We start from the raw sequence: 16,841 nt of genomic DNA, 5'->3' as shown, positions 1-16,841 counted from the left end.
TCTTTTACGGGATTCCTGCCCACAGTAGTAGATATGATAGTCATCCGAACTGAATTCGCCCATTCCTGTCCATTTTAGTTCACTGATGCCTAGGATGTCAATGTTTATTCTTGCCATCTCATTTTTTACCACATCCAGCTTACCAAGGTTCATGGTTCTTACATTCCAGGTTCCTATGCAATACTTTTCTTTACAGCATTGGACTTTCCTTTCGCTTCCAGGCATATCCACAACTGAGCGTCCTTTCGGCTTTGGCCCAGCCGCTTCATCAGCTCTGGATCTACTTGTACTTGTCCTCCGCTCTTCCCCAGTAGCAAGTTGGACGCCTTCCGACCTGAGGGGCTCATCTTCCAGCGTCATATCTTTTATATGCCTGTTGTCTTTGTCCATGGAGTTTTCTTGGCAGGGATACTGGAGCGGCTTGCCAGTTCCTTCTCCAGGTGGATCACGTTTGGTCCAAACTCTCCGCTATGACCTGTCCATCTTGACCTGTCCATAGCTTGCCTGAGTAATTCAAGCCCCTTCGCCACGACAAGGCAGTGATCCATGAAGGGGAGAAAGCGATGTAAAATGCTACTATTAGGTGAACAACGGCTACAGTTATGAAGAAATCAGAAGAAAATTTGGTGGAAATTTAATCACAGATGGCATTTCTAAATTGTTTAAGAGGTATAAGGAGACTCAGTCACTACAATATCAGACTTGTAAAGGCAGGCAAAGGTGCACAACAGCAAGTGAAGATAGAAGAATTGAGAGACTGTGCCTACATGACAGAAGAAAATCATCTGGGTGCATACAGTTACATGGTGCAATGTAATGTGAAGTGGAGTGCAAGGACTGTTCAGTGTAGACTGCAGGAATTTGATCTAAATGCTAGAATTCCAAATAAAAAGCCATTGTTATCTCTCAAACAAAATTGGAAAAGATTAAACTGGGCTAAAAACCATGTTAACGGGATAGCGGAACAATGGGACAGTGTTATTTGGAGCAATGAGACCAAAATCTCCTTGCTTGGTAGTGATGATATGAAATATGTGAGGAGAAGAATCAGAGGAGATTAACATCCAACTTAAATTACACCTACCGCGAAACCCCCAGATAGTGTTATGATCTAGGGTTGCATGACAGCACAAAAGGTGTGGGCAGAATTTGCGTCATTAATGGGAATGTAAATGCCCCCCAAAATGTAAATCAAACACTGGAGCCCAAACTGAAGTGTTCTGCACGTGATCTTTTCCCAGCTAATGAAGCATTTATATTTCAACAGGATTTAGCTCCATGTCATGTTGCTGCTGTGTGCAAAAGGTGGTTTCAAGATAATCATATTCCACTGCTTGGGACTGCCTGGGAATAGCCCGGACCATAACCCAATCAAAAATCTATAGAGCCGACTAAATAAACTTGTTAGTCAGAAGCAACCCAGCAACTCCAGAGCCAGACGAACTACACCCAAGAGTATTAAAAGAACTGACAGAGGTGATTTCAGAACCACTGGCAGAAATCTCTGAGAATTCCTGGAGAACAGGGGAAGTGCCAGCAGACTGGAGGAGGGCAAATGTTGTCCCTATTTTCAAAAAGGGAGAAAGAGAAGACCCAAACAATTACTGCCCAGTCAGCCTGACATCAATACCAGGAAAGATTCTAGAGCAGATCATTAAGCAAACGGTCTGTGAGCACCTAGAAAGGAACGCTGTGATCACTAAAAGTCAGCATGGGTTTCTGAAAAATAAGTCATGTCAAATCAATCTGATCTCATTTTTTGGCAGAATTACAAGCCTGGTAGATGAAGGGAATGCTGTGGATGTAGCCTGTCTACATATGTACCTGGCTTGAGAGCAGTACATGTGAAAAGGATCTAGGAGTCTTGGTAGACCACAAACTTGACATGAGTCAACAGTGTGATGCAGCAGCTAAAAAAGCCAATGCAATTCTGGGCTGCATCAATAGGAGTATAGCATCTAGATCAAGGGAAGTAATAGTACCACTGTATTCTGCTGTGGTCAGACCTCACCTGGAATACTGTGTCCAGTTCTGGGCACCACAGTTCAAGAAGGATACTGACTAGCTGGAAAAAGTCCAGAGGAGGGTAACCAAAATGGTCAAAGCCCTGGAAACGATGCCTTATGAGGAACGGCTTAGGGAGCTGGGTATGTTTAGCCTGGAGAAGAGAAGGTTATGGGGTGATATGATAGCCATATTCAAATATATAAAAGGATGTCATATAGAGGAGGGAGAATGGTTTTTTTTTTTGCTGCTCCAGAGAAGCAGACACGGGGCAATGGATTCAAACTACAAGAAAGAAGATTCCACCTAAACATTAGGAAGAACTTCCTGACAGTGAGAGCTGTTCGAGAGTGGAAACCCTGTCGGTGGGCACCAGGGAGGGCACTTTCTTTGGGGGGGGTCCTCTCTTTGTCCTCCCCTCCCCCTCTTATCCCGCCCCCTCCCCATTTTCCCACTCTCCCTCTTTACCTCTTGGTCCTCCGCCTCCCTGGCTCAAGATTATTCCGCTTTCCTTGTGTGCAACAGAAAGGGCGGGGGGGGGTGGTTCTCCACTGACGCCCCTCCTGTCTTTTCCTGGAAACGTCGGGCACCTTTAGGAGCGTCACTTCCGGTTCCTTTTCGGGGGGGGGGCGCTTGCCCCTAGAGCTACAGTTGTAGAGCAGCCCCTTCCTGTGTTGGGATGGGAAGAGGTCGGGACGGCGCTGCCTTTGGCCTCCTGCTCTTGGGGCTCCATGGGGACATGGCCCCCTTCATCATTCCCCACGGAGAGTCTCAGTGGGGCGGCAGGGAGGGTGACTCCAGAGGAGAGGGAGGGAAGATTTGAAACTTAATCCACCATAGGTTGATTAAACAAGTCTTTATTTGGGTTACAGGTGGGTAGCCGTGCTGGTCTGCCATAGTCGAAACAAAATAGAAAATTCTTTCCAGTAGCACCTTAGAGACCAACTGAGTTTGTTCCTGGTATGAGCTTTCGTGTGGTATCTGAAGAAGTGTGCATGCACACGAAAGCTCATACCAAGAACAAACTCAGTTGGTCTCTAAGGTGCTACTGGAAAGAATTTTCTTCTTTATTTGGGGTTATTCTTTGGGATTCTGTGTGGTGCGAGGAAGGGGGATTCCATTTGGGAGGGGTCCTTTGAAGGCATCACTCCGTGCCCGCAGGTTTACCTGGGAGGAGACTTCGTTTAGGTGACCCCCCTCCTCTCCCTTTGTTTTCCTTCACAAAACATATCTAGCTGTGCAGAATGGCCAGGGAAGACACCCATCATATCATAATGCCTCATACGCTCAAGGTGTTTTGCGAAAACAGGATGTTGGGTGAAACAGGATGTCTGAGCTGGGTGCTGGGCACTCAAGATGTCTGGGGACATGGGTGTTTTTGCTAGGTCTGCCAAAGGGAGATTTATTTCGCTTGCTAAGCCATAACAACCACCTAAGGATGTTGTAGTGGATCTTAGAAATCATGTTCTAAAATCCTTGGTTCTTTCGAAGTGTATGTGGGGAAAGTGATTAGAGTACCCAGCATTTTGGGAATGTGCTGGGAGTTACCTTGAAGTGGAATGTTACTTTATGGGTTTATGGCCTTCTGCCAAGTGGTGTGGGGAGTGAGTTCATTTGATTTACATGCTAATGGGGGCTTGCTTAGAGGGCCGTCTTAGAGGGTTCGGCCGCCGTGGTGCAGCGATCCTTCGGCCCCGGCCTGCTGCCTCTCCGCCTGCCGCCCCTCGGGAGGGGGGGTGGGCGAGCGGGAGATGAGGGGCGTGGTGTTGGAGCGTGCGCTTGCGCGCCGGCAGCGAGGGATGAGGGGCGGGCGGACGGGCGCTTGCGCACCGGCGGGCGGGAGGGCTGCAATCCGGCGAGTGGGCGGGCTGCAAGCCGGCCGCCCTCACCTCCCGGAGCCCCAGCTGGAGTGCTGGAAGGGCGCGCAAAGCCCCGCGCCGCTCCAGCTGGGGCTCCGGGAGGCGAGGGCGGCCGGCTTGCAGCCCGCCCGCCGGTGCGCGAGGGCCCGCCCGCCAGCCCGTGGGGGTGGGGTGGGCTGGGGAGGGGGAGCCCGGTATGCCGGCGGGCTCGCGGGGGCACCCCTGGGGGGCCCTGCGCCCTGGTGCACCGCGCCACCAGCCCCTATGGATGAGACGGCCCTGCTTTTAAAGTCCTGGGTTTGTGAGTGTTTAGTCAGTTATTCTGAATTATGTTTTTATTTTATATTCTTGTAACCTTTTTTCTTGAGAACTGTGTAACTGTTGCTTAGTTAAAGTTCTTTTTAAAAAATAAACCTTTGAAAGGACATTTTGTCTGTGTTTTGTTCCTCTTGACTGCAAAGCTAAACTAGTGCTTTACTGCTCGACCCTACCGGTTGGATGTTTGCCCGTGACTACATTAAATATATTAGACGGGACTGCGCAGTCCGGAAGGGCCAGGATTTATCCCTTTTCTCATGTGCCTGGGGACTGGCAGTGAATTGCAAAAAGGGTGGTGGCAGCTTTACCAATTTTTTTGGGGGGGGATTTTGGGTGTAAAATCCTTAACCCCCCCTTGCAACGTGGTTAACGTTACCCTGTGAGCCCGTGACGATTGCTACAAAACTAACTGGGGTAACATTTACAGGGACACCGAGTCCTTACAAAAAAGCTGAAGTGTTCCATTCTATGAGGACAAAGGGCAAGGGAGGGGTCCTGGGGTGCTGCGTTACGCTTATTGGCTTAATTTTGATAGAACATATGAATATGTAAGTGAATATGTAATATCTGAGGTGACCTATATAAACCCTGGGCACAATTATTCAGGGTCCAGACCTTTGGAAGTTACTCCCTGGACCTTATTGCTGTCGGCAATAAAAACTTACTTTCTATTTCTCCAAATTCATGCGTTTGTTTGTCATCTGTAAGAAGTTCCCCCTTCATGTGCTTCACTTCCGCCGCTGCCTCCCACCTCTCCTCTTCATCCAGCAGGTCCATGCGCCCTGGTGTCTGCTGGCAGGAAGACTCCCTAGCAGCATGCCTGAAGAATACCGGTAACTTCTGTGACTATGGAAAAGCGCCACCTTCTTCAATCCCCAGAAAAAGCAATAGCTCTGGGGTTGCCCCATGGGGGCAAGGAATGAGAATGGGCCCAGAAGGATACTCCCCTGGTACCTGCAACCCCTCCTACCCCCTGCGGGATAGCCATGTTCAAATATATCAAACGATGTCATATAGAGGAGGGAGAAAGGTTGTTTTCTGCTGCTCCAGAGAAGTGGACATGGAGCAATGGATTCAAACTACAAGAAAGAAGATTCCACCTAAACATTAGGAAGAACTTCCTGACAGTAAGAGCTGTTTGACAGTGGTATTTGCTGCCAAGGAGTGTGGTGGTTGTTGTTGTTGTTCAGTCGTTCAGTCGTGTCCGACTCTTCGTGACCCCATGGACCAGAGCACGCCAGGCACGCCTATCCTTCACTGCCTCTCACAGTTTGGCCAAACTCATGTTAGTAGCTTCGAGAACACTGTCCAACCATCTCATCCTCTGTCGTCCCCTTCTCCTTGTGCCCTCCATCTTTCCCAACATCAGGGTCTTTTCTAGGGAGTGTGGTGAAGTCTCCTTCTTTAGAGGTCTTTAAGCAGAGGCTTGACAGCCATCTGTTAGGAATGCTTTGATGGTGTTTCCTGATTGGCAGGGGGTTGGACTGGATGGCCCTTGGGGTCTCTTCCAACTCTAGGATTCTAGGTAATCTGGGTTTGCAGGGAGAGGAGGATGTGCTTTTCAATCTACAAAGAGGTTGGGAGGGGAGAGGATGAATGAGAAGTAGGGAAGGGCAGCTCCTCCCTCTGTGGATCTGGAGAGTGGGGGAGGGGCTGTTCCAGGGAAGCCAAGTGTGGGGGTCCCTCCTCCACCAGGTTTGACTTGCAAGGTCCTCCATGAGAGAAGATGGGGCAAAACTGTGCCATGGGGGGTCTCCTTCTCCCTGCCAAGCTCTGAATGCGCCCCCATAAGGAACCCTCCCCCAGAAAAAACGGGGATGACAACAGAGCCTACCTCGCAGGGGTGTTGCAACGGGTGGGGGGGGTGGGGTTCATCATAGGAGCCAAATCCCAAGGGCCAGGTATCTTCGGCACCCGCTATAAAATAATAATAATAATAATAATAATAATAATAATAATAATTTATTATTTATACCCCACGCATCCAATAAAATATTAATAGGGGCTCTCCCCCAAAGTTAACGGGGATTTGTCGTTCAAATGGTGCGTGCGCGAGTGTCGTGTCACGTGATCGATTATGTGGGGTGGGGCTTACCTGCCCACCACCCAATATTTTATTTGCCTTGGCCCCCACCCCACCCCGTGTCATCAAGGCCGCATTCCTGGGGCAAAGGGCCCTTGGGATAACATTGTTTTTGCTCAGGAAGCGATGGAGGAGTGAAATGATTGCTGCAGAGGCGCGTGTGGCGTGACGGGCATTGTCCAAAATCGCTGAACAATGCAAGGAGGCTTTTGGAGTCTGCTGTGGTGCGCAAGGTGGTGATGATGGGGGGGGGGGCCAAGTGATCAGTCACCCGGGAATAAGGCGCTCTGAGGTCGCCCTATATCGTGATGACGGTGTGCACCTTTCGAATGCGGGAAATGATGCGTGGTTGGCAGATATAATAAGGTATTAAGAATTGGTTGCGGGTGTGAGGGTATTGGCGGCAAGCCCTTTAGGCTCGAGTGGCGGTTAGGCATTGGAAATTTCAATTTGAAGGGGGGAGGGGAGGCAGCGTCATCAACTGCCCCTCAATTGAAGGGTATTCCGGTAAAGGTTTCTGGGGGGCGTGGCCCTGTCCAAAGCCCAGGGAGAAGAGGGCCTAAGGCACGCCCCTTACGGTGATCACAGGGGGAATTCTGGGAGATGTGTATCACTGGGGTTCCTTACTGGTGGTTAACCCTTCACTGACTCCCAACACACGGGTTGGGGTCAGATATAGCTGATAGGGTCCAATGCCTAAGCCAATACCGCTCAACATCCGTAACCAATAGAATTTACGGGGGAACCAGGCAGAGGACCTTTTTGGCAATGGCGTACACCCTGTGGAACGCCTTCCCTTCAGATGTCAAGGAGATAAAAAATTACACAACTTTTAGAAGACATCTGAGTCTATACATTTAAATGGCATCTCCCCTGTGTGAATCCATTGATGGTTTCTAAGTGTTCCACAGTCACTGAAGCTCTTTCCTCACTCTATACATTTAAATGGCTTTCCCCTGTATGAGTCACTTGAGGCTTTCTAAGTGTCAATGAAGCTCTTTTCACACACCATATATTTAAATGGATTCTCTCTCTTTTTAAATATTTTTATTCATTTTTCAAAAAGAAATGCAAACATAATACAACAAACACAAATACAAAAACAAAACAAAAAAATCTTATATATTACTAACATACTTCCTCTCACCTCTTAAAAGCGACTTCCCTCAATCTCCTTCTGGATTTCATTGTCAATCTTCGTTGGCAATTTCATATACAATCACCTTCTAATATTTCTTTCCATTTTATACAGTCTTTTCCTTACTGAAAGCCTATAACTACTTCACTAACATATCTAGAATTTAAATACAAAAATTTTTCAAATAACATCTAAATTGCTTCCAATCTTCCTGCACCGATTCCTCTCCTGGGTCACGTAATCTTGCTGTCATGACTGCTTTACAAGCGCCCCAAACGACCCTCAAGACTGTTGCTGTATTCATATTTAAATCAAAGTAATCCATTAAAGTCTTTTGGACCTTCTTCACTATTTGCTCATTCCTGAATAACGCATTGTTCATGGTTTCTCCCCTGGGTGAGTTCGTTCATGTGAACGAAGGTGTGAACTGTCACTGAAGCTCTTTCTGCACTCCATGCATTGAAATGGTTTTTCCCATGTGAATCCGTTGATGTTTTTTAAGTGTTCCACTGTGACGGAAGCTTTTTCCACACTCCATGCAATGAAATCGTTTCTCGCCTGTGTGAATTCGTTGATGTTTTCCAAGAGCTCCACTGTCAGTGAAGCTTTTTCCACACTCCATGCATTGAAATGGTTTCTCGCCTGTGTGAATCCGTTGATGTTTTCTAAGTGCTCCACTGTCACTGAAGCTCTTTCCACACTCCATGCATTCAAATGGTTTCTCCCCTGTGTGAGTTCGGTGGTGTAGTCGAAGTTTCCCACTCTCACTGAAGCTCTTTCCACACTCCATGCATTTAAATGGTTTCTCGCCTGTGTGAATCCGTTGATGTTTTCTAAGTGCTCCACTGTCACTGAAGCTCTTTCCACACTCCAAACATTCAAATGGTTTCTCCCCTGTGTGAGTCCGCTGATGAATTCTAAGTGTTCCACTTTGACTGTAGCTCTTTCCACACTCCATACATTTATATGGTTTCTCCCCTGTGTGAATCCGTCTATGTCCTCTAAGGCTTCCACTGTCAATGAAGCTCTTTCCACATTTCATACATTTATATGGTTTCTCCCCTGTGTGAATCCGTTGATGTTTTCTAAGTGTTCCATTGTCACTGAAGCTCTTTCCACACTCCATACATTCAAATGGTTTCTCCCCTCTGTGAATCCGTTGATGAATTCTAAGTACTCCACCCTGAGTGAAGCTCTTTCCACACTCCATACATTTGAATGGCTTCTCTCCTGTGTGAGTCCGTTGATGTCTACCAAGGACTGCACTCTGCGCAAAGCTCTTTCCACACTCCATACATTTGAATGGCTTCTCTCCTGTGTGGGTCAATTGATGTGTCCTAAGGTTTGAACTCTGACTGAAGCACTTTCCACACTCCGTGCATTTAAATGGTTTTTCTGCTGTGTGAGATCGTTCATGTGTACGAAGGTATGAACTCGCACTGAAGGACTTTCCACACTCCATGCATTCAAATGGTTTTTCCCCTGTGTGAATCTGTTGGTGTTTTCTAAGTGATCCACTAAAGCTGAAGCTCTTTCCACACTCTATGCATTCAAATGGTTTCTCCCCTGTGTGAGTTCGTTTATGTGAACGCAGGTGTGAACTGTCCCTGAAGCTCTTTTCACACTCCATGCATTTAAATGGTTTCTCTCCTGTGTGCGTTCGTTGATGTACATGAAGGTGTGCCGACTGGCTGAAGCATTTTCCACACTCCGTACATTTAAATGGTTTCTCCCCTGTGTGGGTCCTTTGATGTATGTCAAGCTCTGTACACCGCCTGAAGCTCTTTCCACACTCCATACATTTAAATGGTTTCTCCCCTGTGTGAGTACGTTGATGTGCGTGAAGGTATGACATCTGTCTGAAGCTATTTCCACACTCCATACATTTAAATGGTTTCTCCCCTGTGTGAGTCAAGTGATGTGTATAAAGGTTTGAACTCTGTCTGAAGCTCTTTCCACACTCCGTACATTTAAATGGTTTCTTCCCTGTGTGAGTTTGTTCATGAGAACGACGGTCTGAACTGTTACTGAAGCTCTTTCTACACACTATACATTGAAATGGTTTCTCCCTTGTGTGAGTTCGTTGATGTCTTCTAAGTGTTTTGCTACCAATGAAGCCTTTTCCACACTCCATACATTCAAATGGTTTCTTCCCTGTGTTAGTCTGTTGATGTTTTCTAGGTGTCCCACTATCATTGAAGCTTTTTCCACGCTCCATAGCTTGAAATGGTTTCTCCATTCTTTGAGTTCATTGATGTGAAGCTTGTGTGTTCATTGACTGAGTCACTTACTGCATTCCATGCAATTAAGTGGTTTCGTTCTTAATCTTTATGAAACATCAGATGTCTCCCATAACTCTGACTGTCTTCTCCACCGCTTGCTTCGGAGTGAGTGGAAAATAAAGTCCTGTTCGTCTTTGAAGGAAGAGAAGAAAGGAATATGAAAGACATAAAGTTCATTAAGCACTTCTCCTATTTTAACATCTTGCACATTCTCCCATGTCCTTTCCCGTCATAGAATCATAGAACTGGAGAGTTGGAAGGGACCCTGGGGCCATCTAGTCTAACCTACTGCAATGCAGTAATGTCCAAGAACATGCCTTCTACCTCTTTGGTTCATAGTTTCTAATGACATATTTCATTCTCTGCATACTAATCCTCCACCCCTGGGCCATATTTTTCCGTATCCAACCTCTACATGTTTATTAATCACCTGCACAGTCCATTGGGCCTCAGGTGGTTCATATTGACCATTCTGGGAGACCCAGGCCTGAGTGTTTTTAGGGACTGTGGTATGGGCCTGTCAGAGGACTAGTGACAAGGCATGGTGCTTTCAGTAAGCTGAAGGAGTGCTCAGGTAGGAGAATGTTCTTGAATTTAGACCTCCATATGTCAGCCTTGTTGGGGCAAGTGAGTGTTCTTGAAAGTTCCAGAATATATTTTAGGTTTATCTGGCAGGGGAAGAAACCAATAATCTATATATATATAAATGCAAAAGGTGGATGTTTGTGACTGATCACCTTTCTCCATAATCGCTTGACTGATTCAGTTGAAATTTGGACACAGCGCTCCATGGCCATATGGGAGTGTTTCTGTGTACTTACATGGTACAGATAGCATACTTTTCACCATTAAAAAAACCCACAGACGTCATCTCATTTAACCACCACAGGCCACCCACCCCCTCCTCCTCCTCCATCATCACCAACCTCTCCTTACTCCTCCTCCTTCTATAAACCACTGTAGTCGACACCCCCACCGCCTCCAGGCCACGTGGTAAAATCACAAACTGGTAAAATCAGCAATGATACACTGGGCCAGAAATATAGGTCATAACTAGAGCTCGGTGATATATTAATACACTAGTGGCCAAAATTGTGGAAACATTTGGAAAAAGTGTATTTCTGAAGTTTGATGGCTCATAACACCCCTTTTTTGTGTAATGCCATAAAATTATATATCAGTAGAGAGATAATGTAATGAAGAATGTAATGGAATAAAATTTGTTCAATTATCTATATTCTCAGAATCCTAGAGTTGGAAGAGACCGCAAGGGCCATCCAGTCCAACCCCCTGCCAAGCAGGAAACACCATCAAAGCATTCCTGACAGATGGCTGTCAAGCCTCTGCTTAAAGACCTCCAAAGAAGGAGACTCCACCACACTCCTTGGCAGCAAATTCCACTGCCGAACAGCTCTCACTGTCAGGAAGTTCTTCCTAATGTTTAGGTGGAATCTTCTTTCTTGTAGTTTGAATCCATTGCCCCGTGTCCGCTTCTCTGGAGCAGCAGAAAACAACCTTTCTCCCTCCTCTATATGACATCCTTTTATATATTTGAACATGGCTATCATATCACCCCTTAACCTTCTCTTCTCCAGGCTAAACATACCCAGCTCCCTAAGCCGTTCCTCATAAGGCATCGTTTCCAGGGCTTTGACCATTTTGGTTGCCCTCTTCTGGACACATTCCAGCTTGTCAGTATCCTTCTTGAACTGGGGTGCCCAGAACTGGACACAGTATTCCAGGTGAGGTCTGACCAGAGCAGAATATAGTGGTACTATTACTTCCCTTGATCTAGATGCTATACTCCTATTGATACAGCCCAAAATTGCATTGGCTTTTTTAGCTGCTGCATCACACTGTTGACTCATGTCAAATTTATGGTCTACCAAGACTCCTAGATCCTTTTCACATGTACTGCTCTCAAGCCAGGTGTCACCCATCCTGTATTTGTGCCTTTCATTTTTTTTGCCCAAGTGTAGTACTTTACATTTATCCCTGTTAAAATTCATCTTGTTTGCTTTGGCTCAGTTTTCTAATCTGTTAAGGTCATTTTGTAGTGTGATCCTGTCCTCTGGGGTATTAGCCACCCCTCCCAATTTGGTGTCATCTGCAAACTTGATCAGGATGCCCTCAAGCCCATCATCCAAGTCATTGATAAAGATGCTGTGAAGAATTACCCACCTGTAATTGATAAAGATGTTGAATAAGACTGGGCCCAAGACTAAACCCTGTGGCACCCCACTAGTCACTTCTCTCCAGGATTAAGAGGAGCCATTCATGAGCACCCTTTGGGTTCGGTCAGTCAGCCAGTTACAAATCCACTGAATGGTAGCATTGTCTAGCCCGCATTTTACCAGCTTCTTTAGAAGAATATCATGGGGCACCTTGTTATCTCTCAAACAAAAATGGAAAAGATTAAACTGGGCTAAAAACCATGCTAACGGGACAGTGGAACAATGGGACAGTGTTATTTGGAGCAATGAGACCAAAATCTACTTGCTTGGTAGTAATGATATGAAATAGATGGGGAAAAGAATCACGAGAAGATTAACACCCTACTTAAAGTTACAGGTAGGTAGCCGTTTTGGTCTGCCATAGTCAAAACAAAATAACAAAATAAAAAATAAGAAATTCCTTCAAGTAGCACCTTAGAGAGCAACTAAGTTTGTTCTTGGTATGAGCTTTCGTGTGCATGCACACTTCTTCAGATACACTGAAACAGAAGTCATCAGACCCTTATATATAGTGAGAGAGTGAGGAGGGGTATTACTCAGAAGGGTGGTGGGAATGGGTGATTGATTGGCTGATAGGTGGGTGATTGGCTGATAGGCGTACTTAAATTACACCTACCGCGAAACCCCCAGAGTGTGTTATGATCTAGGGTTGCATGACAGCACAAAAGGTGTGGGCAAAATTTGTGTCATTAATGGGAATGTAAATGCCCCAAAATATGTAAATCAAATACTGGAGCCCAAACTGAAGTGTTCTGCATGTGATCTTTTTCCAGCTAATGAAGCATTTATATTTCAACAGGATTCAGCTCCATGTCATTTGCTGCTGTGTGCAAAAGGTGGTTTCAAGATAATCATATTCCACTGCTTGGGACAGCCTGGGAATAGCCCGGACCTTAACCCAATTGAAAATCTATGGAGCCGACTAAAGAAACTTGTTAGTCAGAAGCAACTCAGCAATAAAACCCAATTAATAGAGGCAATAATTCAATCTTGGTTTCGCATTATTACAGCTGCAGAACTGAAAAAATCTTGGTTCGAAAGGCGTTGTAAGGTTACCCAACTAAGTATTAACTGACATGGTGAGAATTTTTTTATATGACTGCTATTGTAATAAATAATCCTTCATAAAAGTTATTGCATTACATTATTCATTAAATTATCTTTCCGTTGGTATATAATTTTATGGTATTCTTTTTTAAAAAGTGGTGTTATGAGCCATCAAATCTCATAAATACACTTTTCCAAAAGCTTTCCACAATTTTGGCCACTAGTGTATATTGTCCAGGACCAGCTTGAAGTTAACATCATGTTAACTGTTTCCTAATATTTTAACTGGCAACATATTGCAAATCACCATGTGTGTATGGGCTAGGCAATATCTTGTTTTCAACATTGCGATAACTCACCACCTGAACACTACAATGTTATCACCAGCTAAACATTGTAATGTAATCATCAGGAAAACTCACAATATCACTTGCTAAACATTGCAGTGTTATCAGTAGCTAAACATTGCAATCTACCACAATGTCTGAAATAAGGATGGAGCTTTATAGAGTCAAACAGGACAATGTCCTGACAACTGCTACTACTTACGAGGTCTAAAACGGATAAATGACAATATTATCAATATTATTATTGTCAGGATGCTGTTAATTGATTATAGCTCAGTTTTCAATACCATCCTTCCTGACATTCTCATTGGAAAGTTAAGGGACCTGGACCTTTCTTCTAACAACTGTGATTGGATTAAAGACTTTCTGAGAGACCGGACACAAACAGTGAGGATTAGACCTGCTACATCTACCTCCCTGAAGCTCAGCACTGGCACTCCACAGGGATGCGTGCTAAGTCCATACCTGTATTTGTTGTACACATATGATTGCATTTCATCTGACCCATCTACTGCAATTATTAAGTGTGCTGATGACACTACCATAATGGGTTTCATTACAGGTGGAGACGAATCTGCGTACAGGGGGGAGGTTCAAAAGGTAACCTCATGGTGCTCAGAGAACAATCTGCACCTAAACATTGGCAAGACAAAGGAGATGGTGTTGGACTTTCGGAATAAGAGAGGGGAGCACTGGCGTAGGAAGGGCAGGGCGTAGGGGGCGGGGCATCCCGGGCAGCAGGATCCCTGTAGGGTTCAATCTCGGCTGTTCCCCCACCCGTGCTGCGCGTCCTGCCCCAGAACGCACACCACATCCCTGTGGGTGGTGCGCCCCGCCCCCGGAACGCGCGCCAGCCCTGCCCCACCTGCTTCCCGCCCCCCAGTGCCAGAGCATGAAGCTCCGCCACTGAAGGGGAGCTAGCCCCGTTGTACATCTGGGGGGGGGGCTGTGTGGAGAGCATCTCTTCCTTTAAATTCCTGGCAGTCCATCTTAGTGAAGTCAATACAGCCCAGGTGGTCAGGAAGGCCCAACAAGAGACTCCATTTTCTTAAGGTCTTGCGAAAGAACAATGTGAGACAACAACTGATGATTTCGTTCTCTTGGTCCACGATAGAAAGTGTTCTCTCGTACTGTACTGTATTACGGTGTGGTACGCTGGTTTGACAGCCATGGACAGAAAGTCCCTACAGAGGGCGGTGAAGACAGCACATGACATCATGGGCTGTCATTCTCAGGGATTACTCACACCCTGACCAGCACCTTTTTGATCTCCTGCCCTTGGGCATGATAAGCCGTACCAACAGGTTAAAGAACAATTTCTACCCGAGGGACGTGTGGCTGCTGAATGGAAGACAGCAACATTGCAGCTGACATTCGGGGTGGGTGGTCGTAGGACAGCACATAGAGCGTAACAAGGACTGAGAGATCGTGCGGGGAGGGAGGCTCGTTTAATCTCACTGTAAACATGTGGTACAGTGACAATCAATCATCAATCATCACACACTCAGTTTCATCAGCAGGCAAGCCAAGAGGCATCCCAGCAGCACTTTCGGTTTTGGGTTTGGCTACCAAATGTTGGTATTGTTACGGAAATTATGGGGGGGGGGGTCACCTAAGCAAAGTCTCCTCCTGAGTAAACTCATTTGGGGTATGGAGTGATGCCCTTAAGGGGACCCATCTCTCTGCCATGATCCAGTAGGCGAGAGACCACTACACAGGGAAATGCCTCAGCAGGTAATCTCTGGGTGCTTCAGGAAGCCACTGGGCTAATATCCCTCAGCTGGAATCCCATTGTTCTCTCCCAGTGCTCAAGATATCCTTGCCAGTACTTAACACCCATTCACACTTCTCAGGGCTATCTCCCTGATATTGCTCTGTTTTCCCCATATGCTTGTCTTGTTTTTCCTGTTTTTCCTATATGCCAATCATGTATGACCCTTCCCTTTCGTGATGTAGTGATGATGTAGTAATGATGTTTCCAAACTGTATTCTGGGATATGATAGGAGTTTTAAAAGTTCTTGTAACACGGTTCTGGGTGGGCAGTTTGACTGTAACCTATTGCGCAATAAACCCTGTCTTGTCCTTGCTCCAGTGGCTGGACTTCTTTTATTTAACTCCGCAGAAACCAGTGGGCTTATCCCTAAGGGCCAGGTGGCTGGGCAGTTCCACACCTGGGATTTTTCCATAACACAATATTATCCATTATGCCAAGATGCACCCAAAAAGGACTTTTGGGTTTGGGTTTGGTTACCAAATGGTGGTATTCAGGACAATCCAAACTACGGATATGAGTCGTTTGTGAATACAGATAATGTGGGACTGTCCGACTGCCAGCAAGGAGACTGGGGAATAAGTGGTGCTGGAAATGGAGGGGTCTCTGTCGAGGCTCCTCCCCCTTCCATTAACCCTTCCATGGACTCCCTCTCTCAGTTTCTCCAGCCAAAAGTGACCCAGCCAGGTGCCCCACGACCCCAGGGATTCTTGCCAGGGGGAAACCAGGTGAATGGGGGGCCTCAGCTCAACCCCCAGGCCTACTTGGGGATGGTTGTCCTCATGAAGACCCCCCCCCCTCCCATAGGGATTTCCCTTCCCGCCAAGGCGGCCAAGGGGGTGCAGGGCAGCTGAGCGTCTCTCGTCCCCCCAGGAAAGAGAAACTGGAGTCTGGTGATGCTGCTGCCAAGGAGATCTTGCAAGGGAAACCCTGCAGGTGTCGGGTCCCCACTTGGCAGCTGGATCGCATAGATCCGGACACTTATCGATGGACACCAGGGAGGGGGCTTTCTTCGGGGGGGGGTCTCTCTGTCCTGTCCTCCCCCTCTTATCCCCCCAACTCTTTTCCCACTCACCCTCTTTACCTCTTGGTCCTCCGCCCGCCTGGCTCGAGATTATTCCGCTTTCCTTATGTGCAATAGAAAGGGCGCGCGGGGTGTGTGTGTGTGTAAACTGACGCCCCTCCCGTCCTCCCCGAAACTTCCCTTCTGCTCCTCCCCTTCCGGGCTGGAAACCTCCGGCACATTTCGCAGCGACACTTCCGGTTCCTTTTCGTACACGTGCATCCCTAGAGCTACGGCCACAGAGCAGCCCCTTCCTGTGTTGGGATGGGAAGCGAACGGGACGGGGCTACCTTTGGCCTCCTGGTCTTGGAGCTCCGTCGGGACATGGCCCCCCCCTCCTTCCTCCTCCCCACAGCAGAGGGTGGAGATGGCTGCGGGAGGTGCATCATATTTGGGGGGTGATCTGGGTTGGTGGGGAGAGCCCAGAGGTGGACCCAGCCTCTGAGGGGTGGGAAGAGACGCGTGTCTGCCTGAGACGGAAGGGGCGCTGCTTCTTTTCCTCTGCCCCCTCCCTCCCCACAGGCTCCCCCCTCGCCCTTCTCTCCCTACGGAGAGGAGCAGAGAGAGGGGTCTCTATCCACGTCCCTCTCGCGTGGGGGGCGATGGGGGGGAGTATAAAAAGAGGGGAGGGGGCGAGGCTGTGCCATGGGGGGGGGTCTCCTTCTCCCTGCCAAGCTATGAATGTGAGACCCCC

The 16,841-nt window shown here is 47.1% G+C and overlaps 1 protein-coding gene across 1 annotated transcript; it reads right to left on the bottom strand.

Annotated features, from left to right (window-relative positions):
* Nucleotides 1-7,368: 7,368 nt before the first annotated feature.
* On the bottom strand, nucleotides 7,369-16,258 carry LOC117042209 (oocyte zinc finger protein XlCOF6-like). The gene is given in 3 exon segments (XM_033141738.1): nucleotides 7,369-7,877; nucleotides 7,879-9,816; nucleotides 16,160-16,258. Coding segments are annotated over 2 exon segments (1,860 nt in total). The 5' UTR covers nucleotides 9,642-9,816; nucleotides 16,160-16,258; the 3' UTR covers nucleotides 7,369-7,780.
* Nucleotides 16,259-16,841: the final 583 nt, after the last annotated feature.

This window comes from Lacerta agilis, chromosome 2, assembly GCF_009819535.1.
Source record: "Lacerta agilis isolate rLacAgi1 chromosome 2, rLacAgi1.pri, whole genome shotgun sequence".
In the NCBI taxonomy this organism is placed as follows: Eukaryota; Metazoa; Chordata; class Lepidosauria; order Squamata; family Lacertidae; genus Lacerta; species Lacerta agilis.
The sequence above is the reverse complement of the archived record's forward strand: the minus strand, read 5'-3'. Positions and strand labels throughout refer to the sequence as shown.